This window comes from Perca fluviatilis, chromosome 8 (genome assembly GCF_010015445.1).
Source record: "Perca fluviatilis chromosome 8, GENO_Pfluv_1.0, whole genome shotgun sequence".
Taxonomy (NCBI): Eukaryota; Metazoa; Chordata; class Actinopteri; order Perciformes; family Percidae; genus Perca; species Perca fluviatilis.
The window spans coordinates 41552407-41575901 of NC_053119.1; the positions used below are offsets into that span (position 1 = coordinate 41552407).

Genomic DNA, 23495 nt, shown 5'->3' on the forward strand with positions numbered 1-23495 from the left:
TTGCTCTACAGGTCAGTCTGGCGAAGAGCCCATTCAAACCCACTTCCAATGTCCTCAAAATTGAGGCACCAATCACAACCGCTGAGGCGGACTTAACACCAATCACAACCGTTGAGGCGGGCTTTACGTGACGAGGATAGCGCAGCGACGGCGAGCAGCTTTTTGTTTACATTCAACATGACGGCCACCGAAGCCGTGCTTCACCATGACCAGGGACCGGCAGGTCAGTCTGACATATGCCGATTTTATACCGGTCAATGCTATAATTAACTGACAACATAAGTTATACGAGTTACAGTTCTCAAGGACGCACGCACACACGGACAGAGACACAGTCTCTTTTTCCTTTCTCTCAACTTGTCCGTCGTGTGTGGCGCGTACCCACTCGCGGTGTGAAGCGCGTGTCCGCGCTATTCTTGCACATGTAGGGAGTTCTCTTAATACATCCATGAGGGAGCCTCGTGAATTAACCTGCAACATATCAGCTGTTTGGAAATTCTTCAGCGTGTGTGCAGAAGATAACAAGTTAGCAATATGCAACACCTGCAAGGAGACAGTAGGGCGTGGAGGGACGACACCAGAATAACATTTTTTTAGTTGGATGTGGAAAGCGTTGGTCTGATTGGTTGAAGGACTATCCAATGAGCCCAGAGGCGTTTGAGTGGCGTCCGTTGGTGACGCCCCTATGGAAATGAACTGTCAGTGAACCTTCCCCAGACCCACTCTCAGTTACAGCTGAGAAGGGTTTGGTGTTAACCAGGCTAAAGAGAACCCCCAACACAAAATAAGATATCTACAAGAAAATGTTATGAGCCTGAATGTTCCTTTGAACCTAAAAAATTGAAAAGCCCTAAATCATTCCTCAGAAATTAGCTTTACATGGATTTACAATCTGTGCAACATACCCCACTCTATCTTTGAATCAACAATAACCAATAAAAACTAGACTGGTCACACAACACTGGCGCTGTCTTCAGAAAGGGACAGAGCAGATGTTCTTACTCCACTGCACAGCACTTTAAAAGTAATGCTAGCATATCCTGAAAAACTAACAACATTTTCCAGGATCGCATTAACAGTTTGGGCCCCAGGGTATTTGGGTAAACATAGATTTACTTAGGTAGACACACTATGTAAATCTTGACAGAAAGTTAGGACAATGAATAAAGTAAGCCCTCTTGCAGGCTTTTAGGGCCCGAGGCCAGCTGCCCACTGATAATCCAGTCTTGAATATTGCCATGGGGTAGAAAATGGAATGCATGTTTGCAGAGAGATTTTAGTTTTTGTAATTATCTATTTATCTATATCTATGATGCATTATATTTCAAGATTGTGAGACTTTTTGTCATTGGATATAATATGATAAAAAGTAGAAATCTACAGCCTTTGTATGGTCGGTGCACAGAACAGTGATACAATAACACCATCTAATGTTGAACTGGAAATATTACAGCAGATTTCTTCTTACAATGTGACCCTGCCTTTTTGTGTGTTTATGTGTGTGTGCACACTGCTACCCGTATGAGAATAGTGACCTTTGCAACATGCGTCCTCCTTATACACATTAATACTTCATGGTGGTGAAGCAGTGTGTTGTCAAATGATTAACTACTGGACTGATAAGGCAGAAATAGGAGAGAGAAAGAAATTGGGGAAGAAAAAACGCAGAGAGCGAAGGAAAGAAAAACGTCAGATAGAGAAGTAAAATCAGCATAGATAAAGGAAGGACGTTGACTCAGCAGTTGCTGTTTGAGGGGAAAAATAAGGAAGAGGAAAGCTCTGACAGTGTCCAAGTGTGTGCAGCAAGTGCATGCTGAGTTTCTCATTTTGCTGCTTTTCTCCTGCCGTGGTTAAATGTACTCCATGGAGGACACACAGGTGGCCAGGACCATAGAGCTGAATGATGGCACACGAATGCCAGTTTTGGGTCTCGGGACTTGGAAGGTAGCCTAAACACTCTTTTCCTATTTATTTTACTGTAAACAATCCAATTGTTAGCAATTTGTTTTCTTGCATACAGTTTGAGAGTAATGTTCGTAATTATGCGTTGTAAATACACGCATTTTAGATAAAAGAGTATTTACTGAATGAAGTAGCGAGGCAAGTGAAAATACTGGCTTCTGATAGGCAGATTATTCGTCCTCCCCCAGGGCAAATGGCACAGGACTTCCTCTCAGGCTGTACACGGAAGCTTATTTAGCTTTCTTGCCAAGAGTTAGAGAAGAAGATCAAAATCAGAAAAGGATGTATTGCCACAAAAAGTTACACTTATGTGGAATTTGCCTTGGTGAATGGTGCATACATGAACAAACAAACAAACATATTAAACATGTATATGAAATAAACAATGAAATACAGAAACAAATATATACATACAAAATAACTGTTGCATACGGAAAAAGCTGTGGCTGTGACTCAGTGGTCGCCTACCAATCAGAAGATTGGCGGTTTGGTCGGTCAAAGTGTCCTTGGGCAAGACACTGAACCATCAGAGTGTAAATGTGTGTGAATGTTTAACTGAGCAATTCAATTCAATTTTATTTATAGCATCATTTCATAACAAGAGTTATCTCAAGACACTTTACAGATAGAGTAGGTCTAGACCACACTCAATAATTTACAAATTCCCCCAAGAGCAAGCATTCAGTGCGACAGTGGGACAATAAGGTACCAGGAGCTCTTCTAGATATGATGGATTTCACAGGAAGCCAGTGCAGAGAAGCGAATACAGGAGAAATATGATCTCTTTTCTTAGTTCTTGTCAGAACACGCGGTGCAGCATTTTGGATCAGCTGGAGAGTTGTAAGGGTTTTAAGCAGGTGGTACCTTGTACAGCAGCCTCTGCTACAGTGTGTGAATGTTGCCTGGACTATGTCAAATTGCTTTGTGTAGTTGTTAAGACATTTCTGTGCATGTAGTCTTAATCCACGACTTTCCTCTTCTGGGATTGCTCTGGTTGCTGCTGGAAATTCTGCCAAATGTCCTTCTTTTCGGCCAGATGTCCGTCCCCTTCCTCTTTCTTTGTGTTGGGGTTCTAACCTCCGGTGGATTTGTGAGGACTATGGTTAACTGCTCCTCAGATCTCTGCAGGGTAAATCCAGACAGCTAGCTAGACTATCTGTCCAATCAGAGTTTTCTGTTGCACGACTAAAACTACTTTTGAACGTACACGTTCCACCAAAACAGTAGTAATTCTCCCATCCCAGAATGCTGTGTGGACTAGCCAGACCCTCTGTCTCAGCGCTGTGGAGGAAGGTCTGGCAATGCGAGACTACTGTGAATTAACTATGGAGCTTGAACAATTAGTCAATTAGCTTAGCATAAAGACTGGTGCTGCCAGAAATTCCACCAGATGTCCTTTTTTCATCCGGATGTCCATCCCCTTCCTCTTTCTTTGTTCCAAGTTGATAATTTTTTCCAATGCACCTGCATAGAAGAATTATTGGATGTGCGAATAATTTAGAAAAACATTTCACGTGTTTTATATAGCAGGTAGATACTGTAGTGCTGGAGATGTAAGAGAGTGAAAAGCTCATTTTAAAAATGTTTTACTTCTTGCAGCCCTCAAATCTTCCCCGCACCTCAGTCCAGGGTGCAGTGGAGGCTGCCATTGCGGCTGGCTACCGCCATATAGACACCGCTTACAGCTACAACAATGAGGTTGATATTGGCAAGGCTCTGTGCTCCAAGACAAAGCAGGGCATCATCAGGCGCCAGGACATGTTCATCGTCAGTAAGGTGGGTGCTGAGGAGAACAGACGTTACAGCAAGCCAGGGTGCAACATGAGAAGGGGAATAAATCGTATTTATTTTCACAACTGATGCATTTTTGTATGGCAGAGTAGGAAAAAACTCCTGTCTGTGACTGAATCTTACACATAAAATAGGTTTTCTGATTAACTCAAAAAAGCTTTTGAGTTACTTAAAGGAAAAAGTATTGTGTTGTAGATGATGTTATGCATTAATGTGTGCTTAGATTTCTTACCTCTTTGTATGCTTTTGTATGTTGCTGCCCTATGCAGCATATTGTTTACCTTTCTGTTAACACTCCTGTCCTTTTTTAAAGTTGTGGTGTACCCATCATGCCCCAGAGGACATCCCTGTGTGCCTGAATAAGTCTCTGAAGGATCTCCAGCTGGACTATCTGGATCTTTACCTTGTGCATTTCCCTGTTGGCCTAAAGGTTGAGTGTAACTTTTTAAATATTTTGACAGAATTGAAATCACGCATTGCCAGACCTATCTGCACAGTGCTGTAGAGTTAGGTCTGGCTACACACTCTAGGATAGGAGAAAAAAAAATCATTGTTTTCATTTTTTTTTTAAATCAATCACTCAATCGTCTCAGTTGGCGCTAAGTCTGTAAAATAGTCTGGGGAAGGAACTTGTTTTGGTGGAACATTTGCAACCCACAAAAGAGAACGCCACACACAATATTAAATGAAGTTACTTAAGCTCACGTTACTGTCCATAGTACAGTAACGTGAGCTGTTTAAATTAGCTGGATACACGGTTTAAAGTAATTTGCTCTCACCAGTGTATCCCTCTGTTTACCATGTCCATTGCATGTCCCATAGCAAAAAGATCTGCAATGCATAGAGAGCGGACATACTGCACGTCAGGCTTTATCTTGGAAATGTACTTCTCTTAATCCAGACTACATGATTCTTGACCATCAGGGAGCTGAAACCCTCCAAATCAAACTCTAATGGCTTGTCACAGTGTTATACACAACCATCCTAATGGGGTTGTGTTTTTAACCACCTAACAAAATGTACCGGTAACTTCAATTTAATCTCTGTTTTGGTCTACACCAACTCCATAAAATACACAAGTATTAAAATGTATTTAAAAATATCTGTGTCTGCTTGCGGTTTGACTTTATTTAACCGCTAGTCACTAGCTGTGTATGCTGTTTGGTGCTGGGCAGGTAGCGTACAGTGGACTTATCAAAACTCATCTGAACACAGCGGCCTGCTTTTGCTTGAAATTGGGATAAAGTGCTTTTATATGGGGGGATTACTGAGAGCAGGGAAAGTCAACCATAGACTTTATGTGCAGGCCAGAGAACCACAATAATGGCCTAAGGTCGGCTAAAACAGTTAATTCTCACTGCTTTGTCACTATGACCATCCTGTTCTAGTTACATATAATTTTATTCATTACCAATATCCAAAATATCACTGAATGCAGTTTTTGAGTCATTTCTGACTGTTTTTCTAAATGTTGTGTGTTAAATGTGTTTATTATCCTAAATATGTAATTATAGCAAATTCCAGACATAAAGGGAATTCAAAGGGCTTTACATAAACAAAAACATGCAAAACAAATGAAACAGAAAATGTGACAGGTCCTAAAAGAGAGAGAGAAAAAAGAGGGAAGTAATTATAAATGTTGTGAAAAGGACACATGCCATATCTTTGCTATTAAGCATTTGTTTGACTGTTACCTTAACATTTCTTCCTAGAAAATGGGTGATGAACTTTTCCCAAAGAAGGATGGGAAGATGCTGACCTGTGACATAGACTATGTGGATGTATGGAGGGTAAGAACACATGTACTCTTTCTCTTTGCATGTGCACTGGCACCTCCACAGCTGCCATATACAGTATATGCAGCTCTACACATACATCTGTAATATATTATAGTCTGTTGTTGTGTTTGCAGGGGATGGAGGCCCTGCAAGCATCAGGAAAGGTGAAGAGTATTGGTGTGTCCAACTTCAGCATCCTGCAGCTGGAGAGACTTCTTGCTCTGTGCAGGGTGTCCCCTGCTGTCAATCAGGTATTATATATCATTTACATATAGCTGGGTCGTCCTAATAGTGCGTTCCATGCTGGTGTCATACCCGAGTTGAATGCGTTTCATTTACAAGTCAGATTTTTCATTGGTTTCATTAGCTCTAGCCAGGTTAGCCATTGTTAGCAATACCAGTTGTCCACAGTTTACAGCATAACAACATGTCCACAGATAGAAGTTGGACAGGACTGTGTGCATGACTGATTTAGTGAGACTGATTAGTTTTGACGAGTACAATCAAAGTTGAAGATATCTTGAAAACTATTTCTATGTTGTGGATTTTTTAAATTACCATTCTGACTAGATAGAGAATATGATTTTGACAAGGAGAAAGGCTATTATGGATATCTAAAAGGTAATTTTAGATAGGAGTGTGATTAAATGTTAAAACGGCATGCCATAGTGATGATGTAATGTTATTATGTGATGAATTGTTGATGTAATGTAATAATGTGATGTAATCACATTGCATCATTTAATCATCATCATGTAATGAGTCACAGGTTATGCTTTTACATTAACATTAACATAACATTGTTGTGTAGGGACATCAGCATCCATATGTGTTCAGCTTTTGTTTGGTGTTATGCCATCCATAGATCGAGCTACATCCCTACCTGGTGCAGACAGATATGATAGAGTTCTGTAAATCCAAGAACATCGCCCTGACTGCCTACAGTCCCTTTGGCTCACCTGCCAGACCCCCAGAGCTGTAAGGCACACAGCAACACTCACACATTCCACTGACTCACGCTGATGATTTTAAATGAATCAAGCACCTGGATGCTTCTGTTGATATCACAAACTCAGTGGAATCATGCTCAGAGGCCATTTTGTGATCCATATAGGACACATTTATTTATTCAGATAACTCAGGAGGTGGTTTTAGAACATAATGGTATCTGTCATCCTAGAAGTAGTCCCACATTGCCAGCTCTGGGTTATGTGCATTTCATTGAATCAATCACAATGGTCTTGGGTGGCGCTATAGCTCCAGACGCAGCGATGGTGGCTCTGCAAAATGGTCTCGTGAAGGAATTTGTTTTGGTGGAACATTTGCACCCCGCTAAAGAAAATGCCACATAAAATATGAAATGAACTGTTCACACAATACAGTAACGTGAGGTATTTAAATAAGCTGATACATGGTTAAACCTCATTGGCTCTTACCGGTGTATCTCCGTGTGTATTTTGTCCATAGCAAATCCCCGCCAATCAGTCCCAAAACGTCCCAGAGGAAATGCCGTAAACATATTCTTTGTAAATCTTTACAATCATTCCCCAAAAGAACCAAGCAGGCCTGCCTTTTTGCACGGTCCAAATGTTCTTCAAAACGTGACATGTTCAGCGTGTAGCTGGCTAGCTCGAAGTTGGTTGTTGATGTTTCCTGAAGCAAAGACGTTTGAGAACAGCGACACACAGAGGTTTTATTTTCTTAATTATTCCACACTCTCTGAGCTTGAGTTGATTTGGAAGTGTCTAGTCTAGTGAAATATACAGCTCACAAGGATATGAGCATGCAGACAAGGTGGGGTGGGTCTAGATGTTTCTGATGCAGACTGAAGTAGGATCAGTCTAGTGAAATATGGAGTGTCGAGTGCGATAGAAATGTATTATACCCATCAAGCTTACTGATTCTTGTGAATTTAAAATCCTGTGCTCTGTTCTTTTGTATACTGCCTATGATAGGTTCAGAGGAGACACTGATCCACATAAGCTCCTGGAGGACCCAGTCGTAGCAGATATAGCCAAGAAGCACCGACACAGCCCTGCACAGGTCAGTGTGAGTCTATTGCATGTGTGCAAGTGTGTGTGTATTACTTTGTTTTTAACAGTGGTATTCTCCTAGGTACTTCTGAGGTACCATGTGCAGCAGGGTATTGCAGTCATCCCTAAGAGTGATAAGCCTCATCACATCATTGAAAACACAAAGGTAAAACATATTAAAAAAAACACATGCATATAAGGGCTATGGCATGCAATTCAGGAAACTGTGTATATATTTGGTGTGGTAAGCATTTTGACCTTAAAAAAATTGTACTGTATAGATTTTGTGGCCTGGAGACAGTGTGCATGCATTATTTTTTTCCTTGGACTGACAGATTTCACCATACAGCCCTAGGGTGGCTGAAAAAATAATTCTAAAATGTCCCTCTTCTCATGATGCATAATGCCAGTGTTGTGTCAGCATTCACCACAACATGCAACGTGTATAAGTGTTATCATGGAGTATGTGATGTATTAGGGACGCAGTTCATGATAATGGCTGTTGACCAAATAGGCAATCAGCACCAAAGTAGTGTATTTATTTTGAAGGGCTGGTTTATTAAAAGGTAACTTTGGTATTTTTCAACCTGGGCCCTATTTTCCAATGTTTTTATGTCTAAGTGACTGATGGGAACAACAATTGTTGAAATCGGTCCAGTATTAAGCAAGACCAGTGCAGCCAACAGCCACAATACAGGCTGTAATCACACTGGGCATTGTGCACAGTCAATTTACGTCCACTAAAAGTTCTGTTTTTGCCACTTACAGGCTCCGATTATTAAGTGTCTGACAACATTATGGAAAGGATTCCTACAACGATAGACCTTTCAGTTAAAGAGTAGCCTAAGATCCTTTTAGTTTAACCAGAAACAGCTCTGAGGTCGCCATCGCCAAACCCACCAGCAGTGGTGGCGCCAGAGATGTTCTTTTGCTGGTGCTTTGGGGTTGCTGGACGTTTCAGTGAGGGTGCTCTGAAATGTTGGTTTTCCCTTGACACAAATAGGCTAACGTTTCACACACTCGCGCAGATGCCCACCCACCTCCGCTGCGGTTTACTAAGCGAGCGAACGAGAGAGATTGATTTAAAGTTGCCGATACAACAGCACCATAGAACTCTGATTAGCCCACCAAACATATTTCAAATACCAGCCAACAAGCCAGGTTCAAACAATCATTACTGCAGCTCTCGTACGTTGGCTCAGAAGAGTAATGCAGCAGGCCAAAAACACCACACACATAAAAACACACGCGCATGTAGGCTATCCTCACAGCTTTCACACTTGCACTTATGGTCAACATAATGTAGTCATGTCTGTAGTGACTTAATATATCTAAATAAGCCACTGAGGGCGAACATGTTTTCTGGACTAAAAATAAACCAATGTCCTGTAGAACTTTAGATTCGGTGATCCATTTATTCCCAAATCTGTAAAACACGTTTACTGTAATGTTCTTCTACGAGACAAGAGGCAAGAGATAAGAGTAAAGTTCTTGCATGGACCCCTATCAGCTGACTCCCCCACTGTGGCCTGGCTGTGCGATCCCCTGGTCTAATGTCATGTACAGCAGGGTGACGTTAAGCATCCTCAGCAGCAATCACGGCCGTGGCCAGCTCATCTTCCTCCGGCCGCTTTTCTTCGTCCCGGTTGGTGACCGGTTCACCATATCTCTCAGTCTCATTTACAGGTTTTGATAAAGTCTCCACACCTTGACGTTGAGGGAGTAAAAAACTACCCATTGCTAGCGTTAGCCTCACTTCTCTAATCCTAACGGCTCCAAATAATGAGCTCTTCTTCTTCTGTGTGAAAACGTTACTGCAGAAGTACGGTCAAAAGTTCAATGTGTGCTGCACCCTTTGGCCGAATACGATCACCTGTGTTTTTTAGCCTAAAAATAATCGGTTTGTTTTATTAATGTATTTATTCATTTTTCAAATATAAATTATACTATTTACACATTAATGATTTATTTATTTATTTATAAATCAACCACAGCAATTTCTTGGGGGTGCACGGCAGTCCTAGGCGTAGCCCTATCCCATCCTGGCACCGCCTATGCCCACCAGACCCCATTTACAGTAAATAATCACTACTTTTAGCGTGTATAGAGCCAGCATATCTCCACACGTAAATGGATGAATTAAGGGTTTATTTCAACCAAACTAGAGTGGTGATTGTTGGAACAGTGGAAAGATGAACCAAGACGGCTTTTGGTAGTTTTATTTTGTTTCTGTCGACTTTGAATAAAAGTCCTCCAATTAAAACATACTGTAGGAAAACAAGGTCCACAACAGAAGTTACCCTTTAACTGTACTGCAAGACTTATAAAACACTATTGTCTAGTACTAACATTTAAAGTGATGGTTCAGAGTAATTTCACCCTAGGGTCCTTTGCACCATGACCTCGAGCCAAACACCCCCCCAGAAGCTTTTTTCACCTGGGTCTAACATTGGGAGAGTTAGCGTAGAGTAGCGTTATCAGCTGAATAGCTTAGCGCAGGGGCTAATGGACCCACGTTTGTATCTCGTAAGTTACCCCACTAATAATGCCCGAAATGATACCAAACGTCTACAAGTAGTTAACAAATAGGTTATGCTCTCATAAAACGATGGATTGGAAAGTTTGTAAAGTACACCAGAAGTTTATGTAAATAACACTTGCCTGCTGGCTTCTGCTCTGCTGTTGTTGCTGCTGTAAGGCGGGTGCTTAGGGCCGTCTACAAATTACAACACCGAAAGAGATGCAACAAAAAAAATATATATTAATTTAATTTTTTTTTAAAGTAAGTGCTGTAGTATAACTAGCAGGAGACAAGTAATAATTGAGGTAAGTTTGGAGACATTACCTTATTTAATCTTTGAATTAATAAATATTTTTGTTGTAACTCTTTCGGTGTAGTAATTTTTAGACGGCCCCAGCGACTTCTCGATCTAACTGCAGGTAGCAGCAGCAGCAGCAGAGAGCAGAGAACGAGCAGGCGTGTTCCATAAATTTCTGGTATACTTACAAACTTTCCAATCCATCGTTTTATGAGAGCATAACCTATTTGTACTACTTGTAGACGTTGGTATCATTCGGGCATATATTAGTGGGGTCATTTACGAGATACAAACCGGGTCCGTTAGCCCCTGCGCTAAGCTATTCAGCGGCTACCGCTTACTCATGCTAACAACGTTTGACAAAGTTAACCCAGGAAAAGCGGGGTGTTTGGCTCGAGGTCATGGGGCAAATGACCCTAGGGTGAATTACTCCGAACCATCACTTTAAATTATGAACATCAATATAGTTGTGTGTAAAAACCCATTTGTCAAAAATAGTTTCAATGTTTGTGCAGATGTTTGACTTCAGTCTGACTGAAGAAGACATGAGAGCACTAAGAGGACTGGACCGAGGGTGGAGGGCCTGCATGCTCGATGAGTGAGTAACACACAGCAATAGTTTGCTGCAAGGTGCAGCTATTTTCCCAGTGCTGATTGTTGTTCTGTTTCTCAGAATCAAGTCTCATCCGTACTACCCCTTTGTCTGAGGCTGCTAGGAGAGTGGAGAGAACAGACAGCACACTGGATCTACGCATACCATAAGTGTCAGACCAGCTACACACAGTCTATTGTACCTGCAGTATCACACACTGTAATTCATCAGTGCCTTGTTTACATAATAACAATAGAATATGAAGAGGGAAGACAAATCTGAGGATGATTCCTCTTATTTGCTTCTGCTAGGCCACATTATTCAATAGCATTTTTATTTTCACTGTTATGCAGATGATACACAGATTTACCTCCCCCTAGAGCCTAATTACAAAAACAAACTAACTTACCTCAGTAACTGTCTGAGACATCAAATCCTTGATGGCTGCAGGCTTTCTCCAGCTCAATGAAAAGAAAACTGTAAATGTTCTTTTATTTGGACAACAGCATTTGACCAAAATTACTTTTCCTCATCTCATCCATTGGTTAAATCCCCCTTAAAATCACATGCAAACAAAACTTGGGACTCGTATTTCATGATTGAAGACAAACAAATGAATCAGGTAGATTTTTAACTTAATGTACTGTAGCTCTGCATCATCTCCAAACTTCATTCTTTCCCTTGATTTCCATCCGCCAGTGGTGCAATGTAACTAAGTACATTTACTACGGTACTTAATTACAACTTTGAGGTACTTGTATTGTACTCAAGTCTTTTCTCTTCATGCTTTCTAGTTCTATTTCATAGGCAAATATTGTACTTTTTACTCCACAACATTAATCTGAAAGCTTTAGTTAGTAGTTAATTTACAAATTAAGATTTTTGCACACAAAACACATGTAGTTTATAAAATACTACCCAACAATATAATGCCATACAGCTGAAATTATTAGCCAATTAAACATTTAATTGACAGAAGTGTTTTGATTGTTTCCAGTATCTAAAATGTGAGGATTTTTGAGTACTTTAACTTTTTATACTTTAAGTATGTTTCCCTGATGACGCTTACATACTTTACCTTAATAATTAGTATGGGAGAAAAATGAAATATTTTGTGAAATGGTCTGAATGTTAAAATAGATTATATTCATACAATTAGCCTTTGTTGCCACTTAGTACATAACATGCAAATAAAACCACTGTAGATTGAGCACTGTGTAAAACGGTAACAGCTTGTTTTGTTTAAACGATGCATCTTAAAAATGACAACTCGTCCCTAGAAGTTTCTTTCTGAATGTAAAGGTCCCTGGCACAGAACCACTGCTGCAAAGCCCTTTGGATCAACTGTGTTGTGTGTAAAGTGCTTTATAAATAAAGTTGATTTGATTCAGTGCTCCAAATGTGATCGTAATGAATGTGACCAACACATTTTAGGGCATTAATAAGCTCTGAAAAGTGACTTTTAATGTTAATGTTACACAATCAATTCTTTTTTAATGAAGGCAATTTGACAGGTTAAGACTTGCAAATGCAAAGTCCAATAAAAGATTCTGAAAAATTTATGAAATTTTACTACAATATACAGTAGTGAACATTATCATTTTCTTACATAAACTCTCTAAATATGTGTTAAGGTAGGCAGTGGGGGATGGACCTTGAAAAAGCACAAAACGATATGTGCTTTGGTTTCTGAAGGTCCCTAACACACCGAGGCGACCGCTGGCCGTCGGCCGAATAGCCAATTCATCTTATTGTCTGTTCGGCTTGGAAACAAGAGTGAGGAAAACAGACAGACGACTGTGAGAGGCACAGGGAAGGCCAATGATCCCGAGTTCACCGTCAGCGAGGTATTCTGCTCTGGGCCTGCAAGTATCGCATGTAACAGAGATAGACTGCAAAGATGCAACAGACTGGGATAGAGGACACTGTATGTAGAAAGGGTTTTCATAATTGGCAGTTTGACATCAAGTCATTTTGAGCCTCTCTTCCGCATTTGTGTCTAAGTGGGCATTCACACCAACCACGTCGGCCGTCAGATGGTGCTGCAAAAACGCAGGTCTTTGCATTCATTTTTAATGGGGTTTTGTTTATATTCGAATTCTTGATTTTCATTAACCTTCTTATATTTAGAGAATGTGTGAGATGCACCTACAACACCAAAACAAATTCCTTGTATGTGTAAAAACCAGACTTAGCAATAAAGCTTTTCTGATTCTGATTTTGAATCTTTACCAAAAAATTTATAAAAACTGGTAACCATTATTACCACTTCTCTTCCCTTTTTTGATGCTGCAGTCCCTCTGAGATTGTGAGAAAATGAATAGGGACATAACTAAATATGTATCTTATATAAAAAAAAATATTTTGTATCAGAAATATGCATCAGGCTGTGTCTCAGCCAAAAGTCAGGCCCTGTATTTTCAGACAAAGAAAAAGTCCCTCATCACAGTTGTTACATGGGGTGTAATCTTCCTTTTATCCCTTTTCCCACCTAGTTCTTCTTCTCTGGAGAGGGTGATGATGGTGAGGGCTTCAAAGTGCACACACATGCCGAGGCCCCTGCGGTGCGATTCGGCAGGTCAGGTCCCCTAAGCCATGAGCGCATCCAAGGGTAGTACACCTGAGTGGCTCTGGAGAACTCCATACCCTCCCAGCTGTAGCCCCCGAGCACAAAGATTCTGTCTTTCCAGACTGCAAGCCCTGCCTCGCTGTTGGGCAGCAGCAGCGGTGACACCCGGGTCCACTGGCTGCTGCTTGGGTTGAAAGATTCCACTTCCAGGATGTCGAAGCGCTCAGTGGTGTCTGCGTTGTCATCACTGCCCCCGATGGCATAGATGAGGTGGTTAAGGGAGGCCATGCAATGCCAGCCCCGGGCCACAGACATGGGCTGTTGTTCCACCCACACATTACAGTCCCGGCATGAATTATAACTCAGGAAATCTCGGCGGTATGGGCCGATCTGAGAGTCGTGACCGCCTGAGATGCAGACTACACCCTTGTAGACGGTCCCAGCATGGGCATACGTAGACCTAGAGAAGACAGGATTCAAAAAGCCAAATTTAGCACTGCAAAAATACAATAGCTGAAGAAAAAATCAACATCTATGTTAAAGCTCCAGAGACTCTATGGTGGTGGAGACCTCACATCTTTGGCAGAGTTCAAAACAAAAAGCTGGCAAAACAATAAATAGGCACAAGAAGTATATGACAGGAGGGCATATATAATATCACCATATTACCAAATACCTCGATATCGATACTGCGGCGATATCGTCGGGTTGACTATTGGTGCTTTCACAAAAAATGTTTACAATGAGATTTAGATAAATAATCACCAATAATGTGGATCTAACGAGGAAGTGGACGAGGGTAAACAATAGAACAGCTGGAACAGTCTGGTAAGTTCACCCTAACGTGCAGCAGCACACAAACATTCAGAAGATTACAATTTTAAATATTACCATGTGAAATTGTATTATGATCTGCTTGCGCGCTTTCACTTCACGCACGAGCAGATCAGTTTTTTCTCCTTCTCCTTCCTGATCAGCAAATCCTCCATCATAACAGCAACGCTCCAAGGTCCAAACGCGCCTGGCTTTTAAAGGGAATGGGAGATGATCTCTGATTGGTTGATTGCATGTTACGTCCAAAACACACCTCTGATTAATGACGACACTGAGTACAACCCTTTAGAACCATGTGCCCGGGCCCGGCGCACAGACCCTTTTTTCTGCCGTCAAACTAGCAAAAGTGGATTTGGACACGCCCTAAACACACCTGCACCAGGCGCTTTACGCCATGCACTTAGATTGTTACAATATTTAAAATAGGGCCCTCTACGTCTACAGCAATACAGCCATATAGCTGACAGGCCTTGGCAAATTGAGAAATTGGCCAATAAAAAAAGAACACACACACACACACACACACACACACACACACACACACACACACACACACACACACACACACACACACACACACACACACACACACACACACACACACACACACACACACACACACACACACACACACACACACACACACACACACACACACACGGACTGGGGATCGAGACCCAGAGCAGTGATTGAACTCAGTGCCAACTTGCTGTGAGGCAGAAGTGCTAACCACTGAGCCACCGCGCTGCCGTGATACATCCTCAGGGAACCACAAATGTCAAATATCATGTTCCTACCTGGGCAGTTCTGCCACGTAGGACCAGCTGTCCTCAGCGGGATGGTAAACCTCCACAGAGGACAATGTTCCGGTGTCATTCCTCCCACCCACGGCAATTAGGCAGTCTCCCATCGCCCCCAGGTAAAAATCTGCACGCCGCTCGTTCATTGGAGCACCCTGTGGGCAAAAGGTTTCATAAAAAATGTAATAAAGAGAATACATGTAGAGAAACAGAAATAATTGCCCTATTTACAGTACAAACAAATGTTTGTAAGAGTTTTCCCCAAAATCACACAGTTAAGACAGCAGTCTATTTTTATTCATATATTTATAACCTCCTCGGCTGAATGTTCTGGTACTTCTGTTTGTGCTTGAGTTGGGATGAACACCCACATCCACATGATCAAATCCAGCAACCCTGGGCACAGCTCAACCAATGGCACACTAGCAATATGTGTGCAAAATTTTTTTGGAAATTTCCCAAAATTTTGGATCCCACATGACCTCTTTCACAGCCATTGACAGGAGCACCTTTACGGCAGTTTGATAGACTTTTTCCCCATAAGCAACCCTAACTGCCTGAGGGGGCTCGATAGATGATGACAGGCTAAATGCTGATATCAAGAACATTTTAAAATGGCACTTTATCTTTTAGGATTTATTTATTTTATTAGGACAATACCCTTGTGTTGTCTTCCCATCGACTGTGCAACTTTTTGTTGTCAGTTTACCTGACCTTTTAAGTCACTTTTATCCAAGTTTGTTTGTTGATTTTTTCTGCGTCTTTTAAAGATTTTCAATGTTCTTTTATCAATTTATTTTTTCAAATGTTAAAAAAATGAATAAAACACTCAAATTCAATGAAAGTAGTGAAGTGATCATTTATTTTACTTGTGAAGAACGTTGTAGGGAACCATCCACGTTACTCACTTTTTAAATTTGGTTGAAAGGAACCCAAATTCCTGATATAGAAACTCTTTGAAAATTGGTCAAATTTGATCCAAGGACAACATTTATCATTTAACATTAATCAACTTTCTGTAAATGCGCCAGTGTTAGCCAAGGCGGCTTAATTTCAACTCTAGTTCTAGTAACCTAGTATGCATGAGTTTATGGTGGGAGGAAACCAGATCACCCACGCAAACACGGGGAGAACATGCAAACTCCACACAGACAGGCCCTGCCCTGGACCGGGGATCGAACTCTGCAGCGCCAACTCGCTGTGAGGCAGAAGTGCTAACCACTGAGCCAGCCCTGCTATACTGTATACACTCCATTTGTAAACTGAGAAGTATTTGACAAGGAGAATGGATGTGGCTCTTTGGTACAGTACCGTGGTCCACTGGTTGTGGCGGGGGTCGTATCTGTGCAGGTTACAGGAAGCGCCTCCACCGTTGTCCCTGGACGAGCTGCCACCAGCAGTGAAGATGAAGCCCCCCAGCACTGCCAGGCGGTGGTGGCTCCGCTCTGACGGCAGCGCAGTTTCCACCACCCAGTTTTTCTCGTCACCGTCCAGCCAGCAAACATTGGCGCTTAGCTCCTCTCCACGTTCTGGCACCTGAGCAGTTAAGGGAGGAGGTTACAGGAATCCATGTTAGGCAGGGATGGAACGATACACTCAACTCTTATGGAGTTATGATTTGATACTATAAATAAAAATAAATTAAACTCAGTTTACAATTTTAGGTTCGGGATTTGATTTTCTCACAAATTGGTTTTGACTCGCATAGCCAGACCTTCCTCCACAGCGCTGCGGAGGAGGGCGAGTCCACACAGCATTCTGGGATGGAAGAAAACGTGCTCTAGTTTATTTATCTTTAAACCAATCACAATCATCTTTGGCGGACGGAGCAATGATGCCTCTGCAACAATCCCATAAATTAAACATCGTCGATATAGACCACTTTGATGATAGTCTATATCGACAACGTTTCATTTACGGGATTATGGGATTATCCCGGAATGCTGTGTGAACTAGTCAGACCTTCCTTTGCAGCCCTGTGGAGGAAGATCTGGCAATGCAAGACTATAAGTGATTGGTCACCATCACACATGGGTACCTCTCCTCCAATCAGCAGTAGGCGCTCTACACCTCCTCTCGGCGCGGTGCGTCCTGTTTGCAGGAGCGGCTGGGCGCTGGGCCTGGCGTGATATGACTCAGCTTCCTCCAGCAGGGCCTTGCAGCTGGCATCCTCCTTCAGCAGGGCCCGCACCGCCGGCAGCGCTCGGCCCATCAGGTCCTCGGCTGGCACCAGAGGGAGGCGGATGTGGGAGAGGAGCTGTGCGGCGTGGGCAGTCCGCTCAGGAGTCTGGCTGAGCCACTGCAGGGTGGCCTGGAGAAGCGCCTCCTCACTGTCATGCTGAACCTGAAGATGACGAGAGGAGCTCAGATATTTGTTGAAGACATCTGTATTTATATTCTACCTAGAAAAAACATTTTAGATATCGGCATTAGGATTCTTACTAGAAAAAATAATATATAATATCTAAACATTTTGACTAGTACTAGTCTTGCATTGCCAGACCTTCCTCCACAGCACTGCGAAGGAGGGTCTGGCTCGTCCACCCAACTTTCCGGGATGAAAGAAAAAACGTGCTCTGGTTTATTGGCATTTCTTTAAACCAATCACAATCGTCTTGGGTGGTGCTAAGCTCCGGATGGAGCCACGGTGCCTCTGCTAAATAGTCTCAGGAAGGAACTGGTTTTGGTGGAACATGTGTACGTTCAAAAGTAGTTTTAGTCGTGCAACAGAAAACTCCGATTGGACAGATAGTCTAGCTAGCTGTCTGGATTTACCCTGCAGAGATCTGAGGAGCAGTTAACCTTAGTCCTCACAAATCCACCAGAGGTTAGAACGCCAACACAAAGGAAGAGGAAGGTCACGGACATCTGGCCGAAAAGGACATGGACGGCATTGGAGCAATCCCGGAAGTGGAACGTCGTGGATATTGACTACAAATGTAATTAAAGATCAAGAATAAATGTTCAATGTCCACACATAAACAACGTAGAGTAATTACCTGGCCACTGGAGAGGTAGGATGTGAGTTTGTGTAAAGGAATGCTGTGAGAGAACTCAGGGGTGAAAGAGAGCGTGGCAAAGCGTGCAAGGATGAAGTCGTCAATGCACGTCTCGAGTGGCTTCAGGCTGTAGAGCAGCGCCAGCTCCTGCAGGTGCAGGTAGTTGTCCTCACTCAGCTCCTCCTTCAGGTAATGGCCACACATATCCACCACTGGACCCACCTGAACAACAGCAGCCTTTTACATCTCACAGGTCTTTTTAATAATTAAAAATCTTTGTTTTCATAATAATATATAGTTAATTTAATCTCCTAACAATTTAATGGGGAACACTTTATTTTTATTGTTATTAAGCATTTGTAAGCACTATACACACTATGAATAAATGCACCGTAACTTCACTTGCCACTGCCAACCTTGCTCACATTTTACGCTGGAATTTTTTGTCCCTTTTTGGTTTTGTTTTTATTACAACGCTGCAAAATATCTGCGGTAGCTGGTTCCATTTTGTTAGAACTTGGGAAGGTAATGCATTCTCACCATTTAGTTTTGGCCTATAGCCGTTTGTCCTTCTGTCTTTCACAGTGTAACCTTGCATACACAGACATATCTCTCAGTGCTGTGTCAGCGCTGGAGTATGGTCTGGCTACATCGCTTATCATTCTGGGATAGGGGAAAAGAAACCTTCTGGATCGTTTGCATTCCTTTACTCGAGGCCAGCGGGCCAAATCCGGCCGCTCAAAAATTTTGATACGGCCAGCATATCAAATTAAGTTCACCATGGATGTTGAAAAACTGTTTTTTCAAACTACAATAATTTGGCAGATTTTCTAACTTTGAGAAATTGCCACAGAACTGGTTAGTTGTTTTTTTATATTCAGGCTGCAAAACAGGGTGTTTTTTAGCAATTTATATCGACCAAACCGTAAGTAAGAAGACTATATGAGACATGCAATAATACAGTCAAAAATATTTGACTATTTTGATTAAATAAAAGCATGTCAATTAAATATACATGTCTGGCCCTTGATGTGATTCTAATTTTCCAGTGTGGCCCTTAGTGAAATAGAGTTTGACGGAAGCATCAACAGTGCCCTTGCAAAATAGAAAGTGGAAATCCGGCAAGTGAGAGACGCACCAGATGTCAGGCTCTATCCCAGCACCGTACATCCGAAAGATATACTGTATATCTATACAAAGAAAGTGCCCAGTTTCTAACCTGCAAAAAGTGGGCAGCTTCCAGCACATGGTCAATGTTTTCTTCATCCAATGGAAGCTTTCCAGTGTACAGTGAGTCCACTACAGTCTTCAGACCGATGTAGGACATGCCAACCAGCTCCACCTGCAAAGGGGAAGAGAACAACGGAAGTTAATCAGGAGTGGAACATACAGTAAGATAATGTCTGGTTACTCCATCCCACTACACATTTATCACAGCAAATGAGCTATCTTAACTCTCATGCTTTCCTTGAGTCAAATTTGACCCATTTTTAAAGTTTTTTTATATCAGAAAATATGGGACGTACAAATAAGCGCCAAAAATGTAAAAAAAAACAAAAAAAATTGGAATTGTTGGAATAGCAATAAGCAATACAAAAATGTCAAAAACTTTGAAAAAAGTACCAAAAACGCCAAAAATGCGGGAAAAACATTGAAAAAGTGACAAACCCGTCGGAAAAACGCGACAAAAAGTCAGAAAAAGCAATAAATGTTGACAAAAATGTCAAATGTCATCAAATGTGTTGAAAAAAAAAAACTTTTAAAAAAAAGCAACTAAAACAACAAAAGTGTTGTTTTCATGGTCAACGGGGAAGACATCACAAGGGTAAAGGACTTTACTATTACTAATCTCTACCTGGAAATTGAGCCAGAGAATGTGAAAGGAATGCAGTTTTTTAGAAAGGAAGAGATACAAAGAAACAAAGGCTCCCAGTAGGGCTGGGATAAGGATTCTTTTGCGATAAATGGGTGCTGATTTGATTTGTATTGCAATTTTTCATTTATTGCAATTCTAGAAGTATTGCGATTCGATAGTATTGAGTATTGCGATTTTCTTTTCCTTGTTTAACAAAACCTAAAGCTGAATAATACACTTCTAGAGACAATATATCTTATAGTGCTCATATTATGCTTTTTGGCTTTCCTTTATTGTGTTATATATTTTTTTGTGTACATTATAGGTTTACAAAGTGAAAAACCCCAAAGTCCCCCCCAAAGGGACTTACCATCTCCAACAGAAAACCCTGTTCACAAACTGCTCCAAACAGCTCTACTGTAGTCCAGCCTTTACTTCAGAGACAAGCAGTGGGTCGCTTTTGGAACACATTAAATAATGCTCACCTAGCTGCATTTTTTTACTGTCGGGGACGCCCTCATACTCTGCTTCTGACTGGCTAGTAGTCCTTACCTAGGTACTGTCAGGGCACGCCCTCATACTCTGCTTCCTGACTGGCTAGTAGTCCTTACCTAGGTACTGTCAGGGACGCAGCCCTCATACTCTGCTTCTGACTGGCTAGTAAGGCAGTCTTACGTGCTAAGGTACTGTCAGGGCACGCCCTCATACTCTGCTTCTGACTGGCTAGTAGTCCTTACCTAGGTACTGTCAGGGCACGCCCTCATACTCTGCTTCTGACTGGCTAGTAGTCCTTACCTAGGTACTGTGCATGTACGACTCCCAACAATGATGGAACAGAAGTGAGGGCATATCATAGTGGGGGGGGGTCTGGGTGTCCTCCCCCAGGAAACTTCTGAGCATCAAAGACTTCATTTCCTGCATTCTGACACACTTTTATGCACCAATTCACAGTGAAAACACCTTTATTTAGCCTATGCAAAGAAAAAAAACACAGACGACATTCAAAATATATCAAAATTATAATGGAAAGTACGTTGTTACGTGTCATTGAGCATTTTTAAGTGGGTATATGGAAATCCTGGAGATTTCTTAGTGGGTATACTGCATATACCTGCGTATCACGTAGACTACACCACTGGTATAAAATGTATTTCATTTGTAAAGAAGTACATATAACATTTTCTGCTTTCTGTCTGTTTCACTGAAAACGGATATGATGTAGTGTGCGGTACCGTAAAAATCACAATACATACATGAATCGATGTAGCTCCCATTGTTCAAATGATCTATAGAGTTCCCTGATATTCCCCAGTGTAGAAACATTTCTTTGCGTGTACCTCCTCCGAGTGTTGCTCCCTCATGCCCAATGTGAACATGGCATGGAAGTATGGGCTGGAGAGGGCCAGCAGGGCTCGGTGAGCAGGAATCCGCTGCTTGTCAGCCACCAGCACCACATCACAGAAGTGGTTGCGCTTCCGCTGCTTGTTGAGGCCCCGCAACACATCCTCAGCATTCCTTAAGTACCACACCTGCCAGCACAACATGTTTGTTGAAGGTCTTGCGAGAGCTTTTTTTTTTACTCTCTCCAAAAGGGTTATAATTTGACATACTGTACTGCTACAACTTTAATTTCTAGTCATAGTTCTATTATCTTTATTATTACTATAAGAAGTATAAGTATCTGCATCAGTGTCTCTGTGTCCCATCCGGCAGCGGCTGATGGCCCGTCTGTCCGAGGTTCCTGCTTGTAAAAAGGACGTTTTTGCCTCGCCACTGTTGCACCACATGCTTGGCCTCAAGGACACGCAAGGTACCTTTTATTATAAGTGCTCCTTTTATTATAAGTGCTGCTCACTACAAATAACTCAAAAATAAATGTTGTAATTGAATACAAATGTAGAGAGACATTGACATGTGCACACTCTATTGAGTGTCTTCTGAGATTCTGGTATTTTAATAAAGTCATTAATAACCTGACCGGTAGAGATGATAGGTGTCAGCTTCATGTGGGAGTTCCTAGAGACAGACTGGGGCTCAGAAGAAATGAACTATTCTGTACATTTGACATAGCAGCTGGCAAAGCATTCACAGCAACGTAACAACAACGTAATCAGAATGTAACATGTCGAGAAAATACTTTACTGTAGTGTCCTGAAACACTGTCCTGCCTCAGCAAGTTACACTCATCCCTGCAAGTGGGCTTCACACACACACACACACACACACACACACACACACACACACACACACACACACACACACAAACCTTGGATTCACTGTAATTGGATTCACTGTCAATGGATTCACTGTCACTGATCCGCTGGGGCCGGGTTGGCATCATCATCTAAAGCACACACACGCACGCACACACGCATAACACACACAAACAAACACACACACACACACACACACACACACAAATTATTGCAATATTAGTGTGTAACAACTCTGCTTAAGTAATGTGCTCCAGTCCTAGTAACCTACTAAATGAATCCCCCACTGAAGCGACTTAGCTTAACGTTACATGGAACTGGACATGTAGAGTACTAACGTTGAAGTGTGTGAGTTGACACACACACACACACACACACACACACACACACACACACACACACACACACACACACACGTGTGTGCATAATGAGAGCTTAATATTAATCTTGCAACATATAGGCTAAGTACAATACAAACCTATTTGGAACATATTGCTTAACATACCAAAGGTAAAACGAAACAAACAAATACAAAACAAAGACCAATAACAACACTCAAGCACGCAGAGTCACACAGTCTCTCACACACACACACACACACACACACACACACACACACACACACACACACACACACACACACACACACACACACACACACACACACACACACACACACACACACACAGCTTACATTTGGACGTATCGTGGAGCAGAAGGTATCGGAGTAGGCAACACTGTGATACAGTCAACAGCAGCTCTTGCTAGCGCATTTTAGCACATGAAGGACAAGCAGCTGCCTTTTTTGGAGGAAACGATAACAATGCGACTCTTTTCAACGAAGACACAAGCTGCACCGCTTCCCGAAACAGTCTCTTGTAACACAGTCACTTCTTACAGATACATATTCCTGTAAATATTGTCTTTTAGACCACAGAAAGAGCTGAACAATGCAGAGTATCGCCAGCTGAGATAGCCTCAACACACGGTCTTCCGGTTTTCTTTTTCAGAATAAAAGAACATTCGGGTGATAATCATAACAAAGTCTATGATGACAATGAGAAGTACACGGTGAGAATATATACAGTACAATATAACAACCTCCAAAACCTGACTGTGTGAAAGGAACCAATGGTATATCAAAATGTAACTTTATGTCATTTTCACTTGGAATTTAATCATACCATTATTTTGCCGTTTTATTTTGAAGCCCAAACCTTGATGTTGTGATTGAATGCAAGTACATTCAA

At 41.8% G+C, this 23495-nt stretch overlaps 2 protein-coding genes across 3 annotated transcripts; one reads left to right on the plus strand and one right to left on the minus strand.

The window, feature by feature from the left end:
- The first annotated feature begins 185 nt into the window (after positions 1–185).
- On the plus strand, positions 186–12375 carry zgc:56622 (uncharacterized protein LOC326033 homolog). Of its 2 annotated transcripts, none has more exons than XM_039809406.1 (10): positions 186–223; positions 3562–3738; positions 4067–4183; positions 5466–5543; positions 5666–5782; positions 6397–6509; positions 7487–7574; positions 7647–7730; positions 10899–10981; positions 11057–12375. In XM_039809406.1, the coding sequence occupies exons 1-10, from the start codon at positions 206–208 to the stop codon at positions 11088–11090; spliced, it is 909 nt and encodes a 302-aa protein (XP_039665340.1). In that variant the 5' UTR covers positions 186–205; the 3' UTR covers positions 11091–12375. The 2 variants fall into 2 exon arrangements, with proteins under 2 accessions (XP_039665340.1, XP_039665339.1); XM_039809405.1 differs by lacking the exon at positions 186–223 and adding an exon at positions 1523–1944.
- On the minus strand, positions 11451–23234 carry klhl36 (kelch-like family member 36). The gene is made up of 9 exons (XM_039809398.1): positions 22940–23234; positions 22299–22376; positions 21370–21561; positions 19397–19519; positions 18178–18399; positions 17217–17522; positions 16490–16714; positions 15176–15333; positions 11451–14004 (listed from the first exon to the last, which is right to left on the minus strand). The coding sequence occupies exons 2-9, from the start codon at positions 22374–22376 to the stop codon at positions 13467–13469; spliced, it is 1842 nt and encodes a 613-aa protein (XP_039665332.1). The 5' UTR covers positions 22940–23234; the 3' UTR covers positions 11451–13466.
- Between the last annotated feature and the right edge of the window lie 261 nt (positions 23235–23495).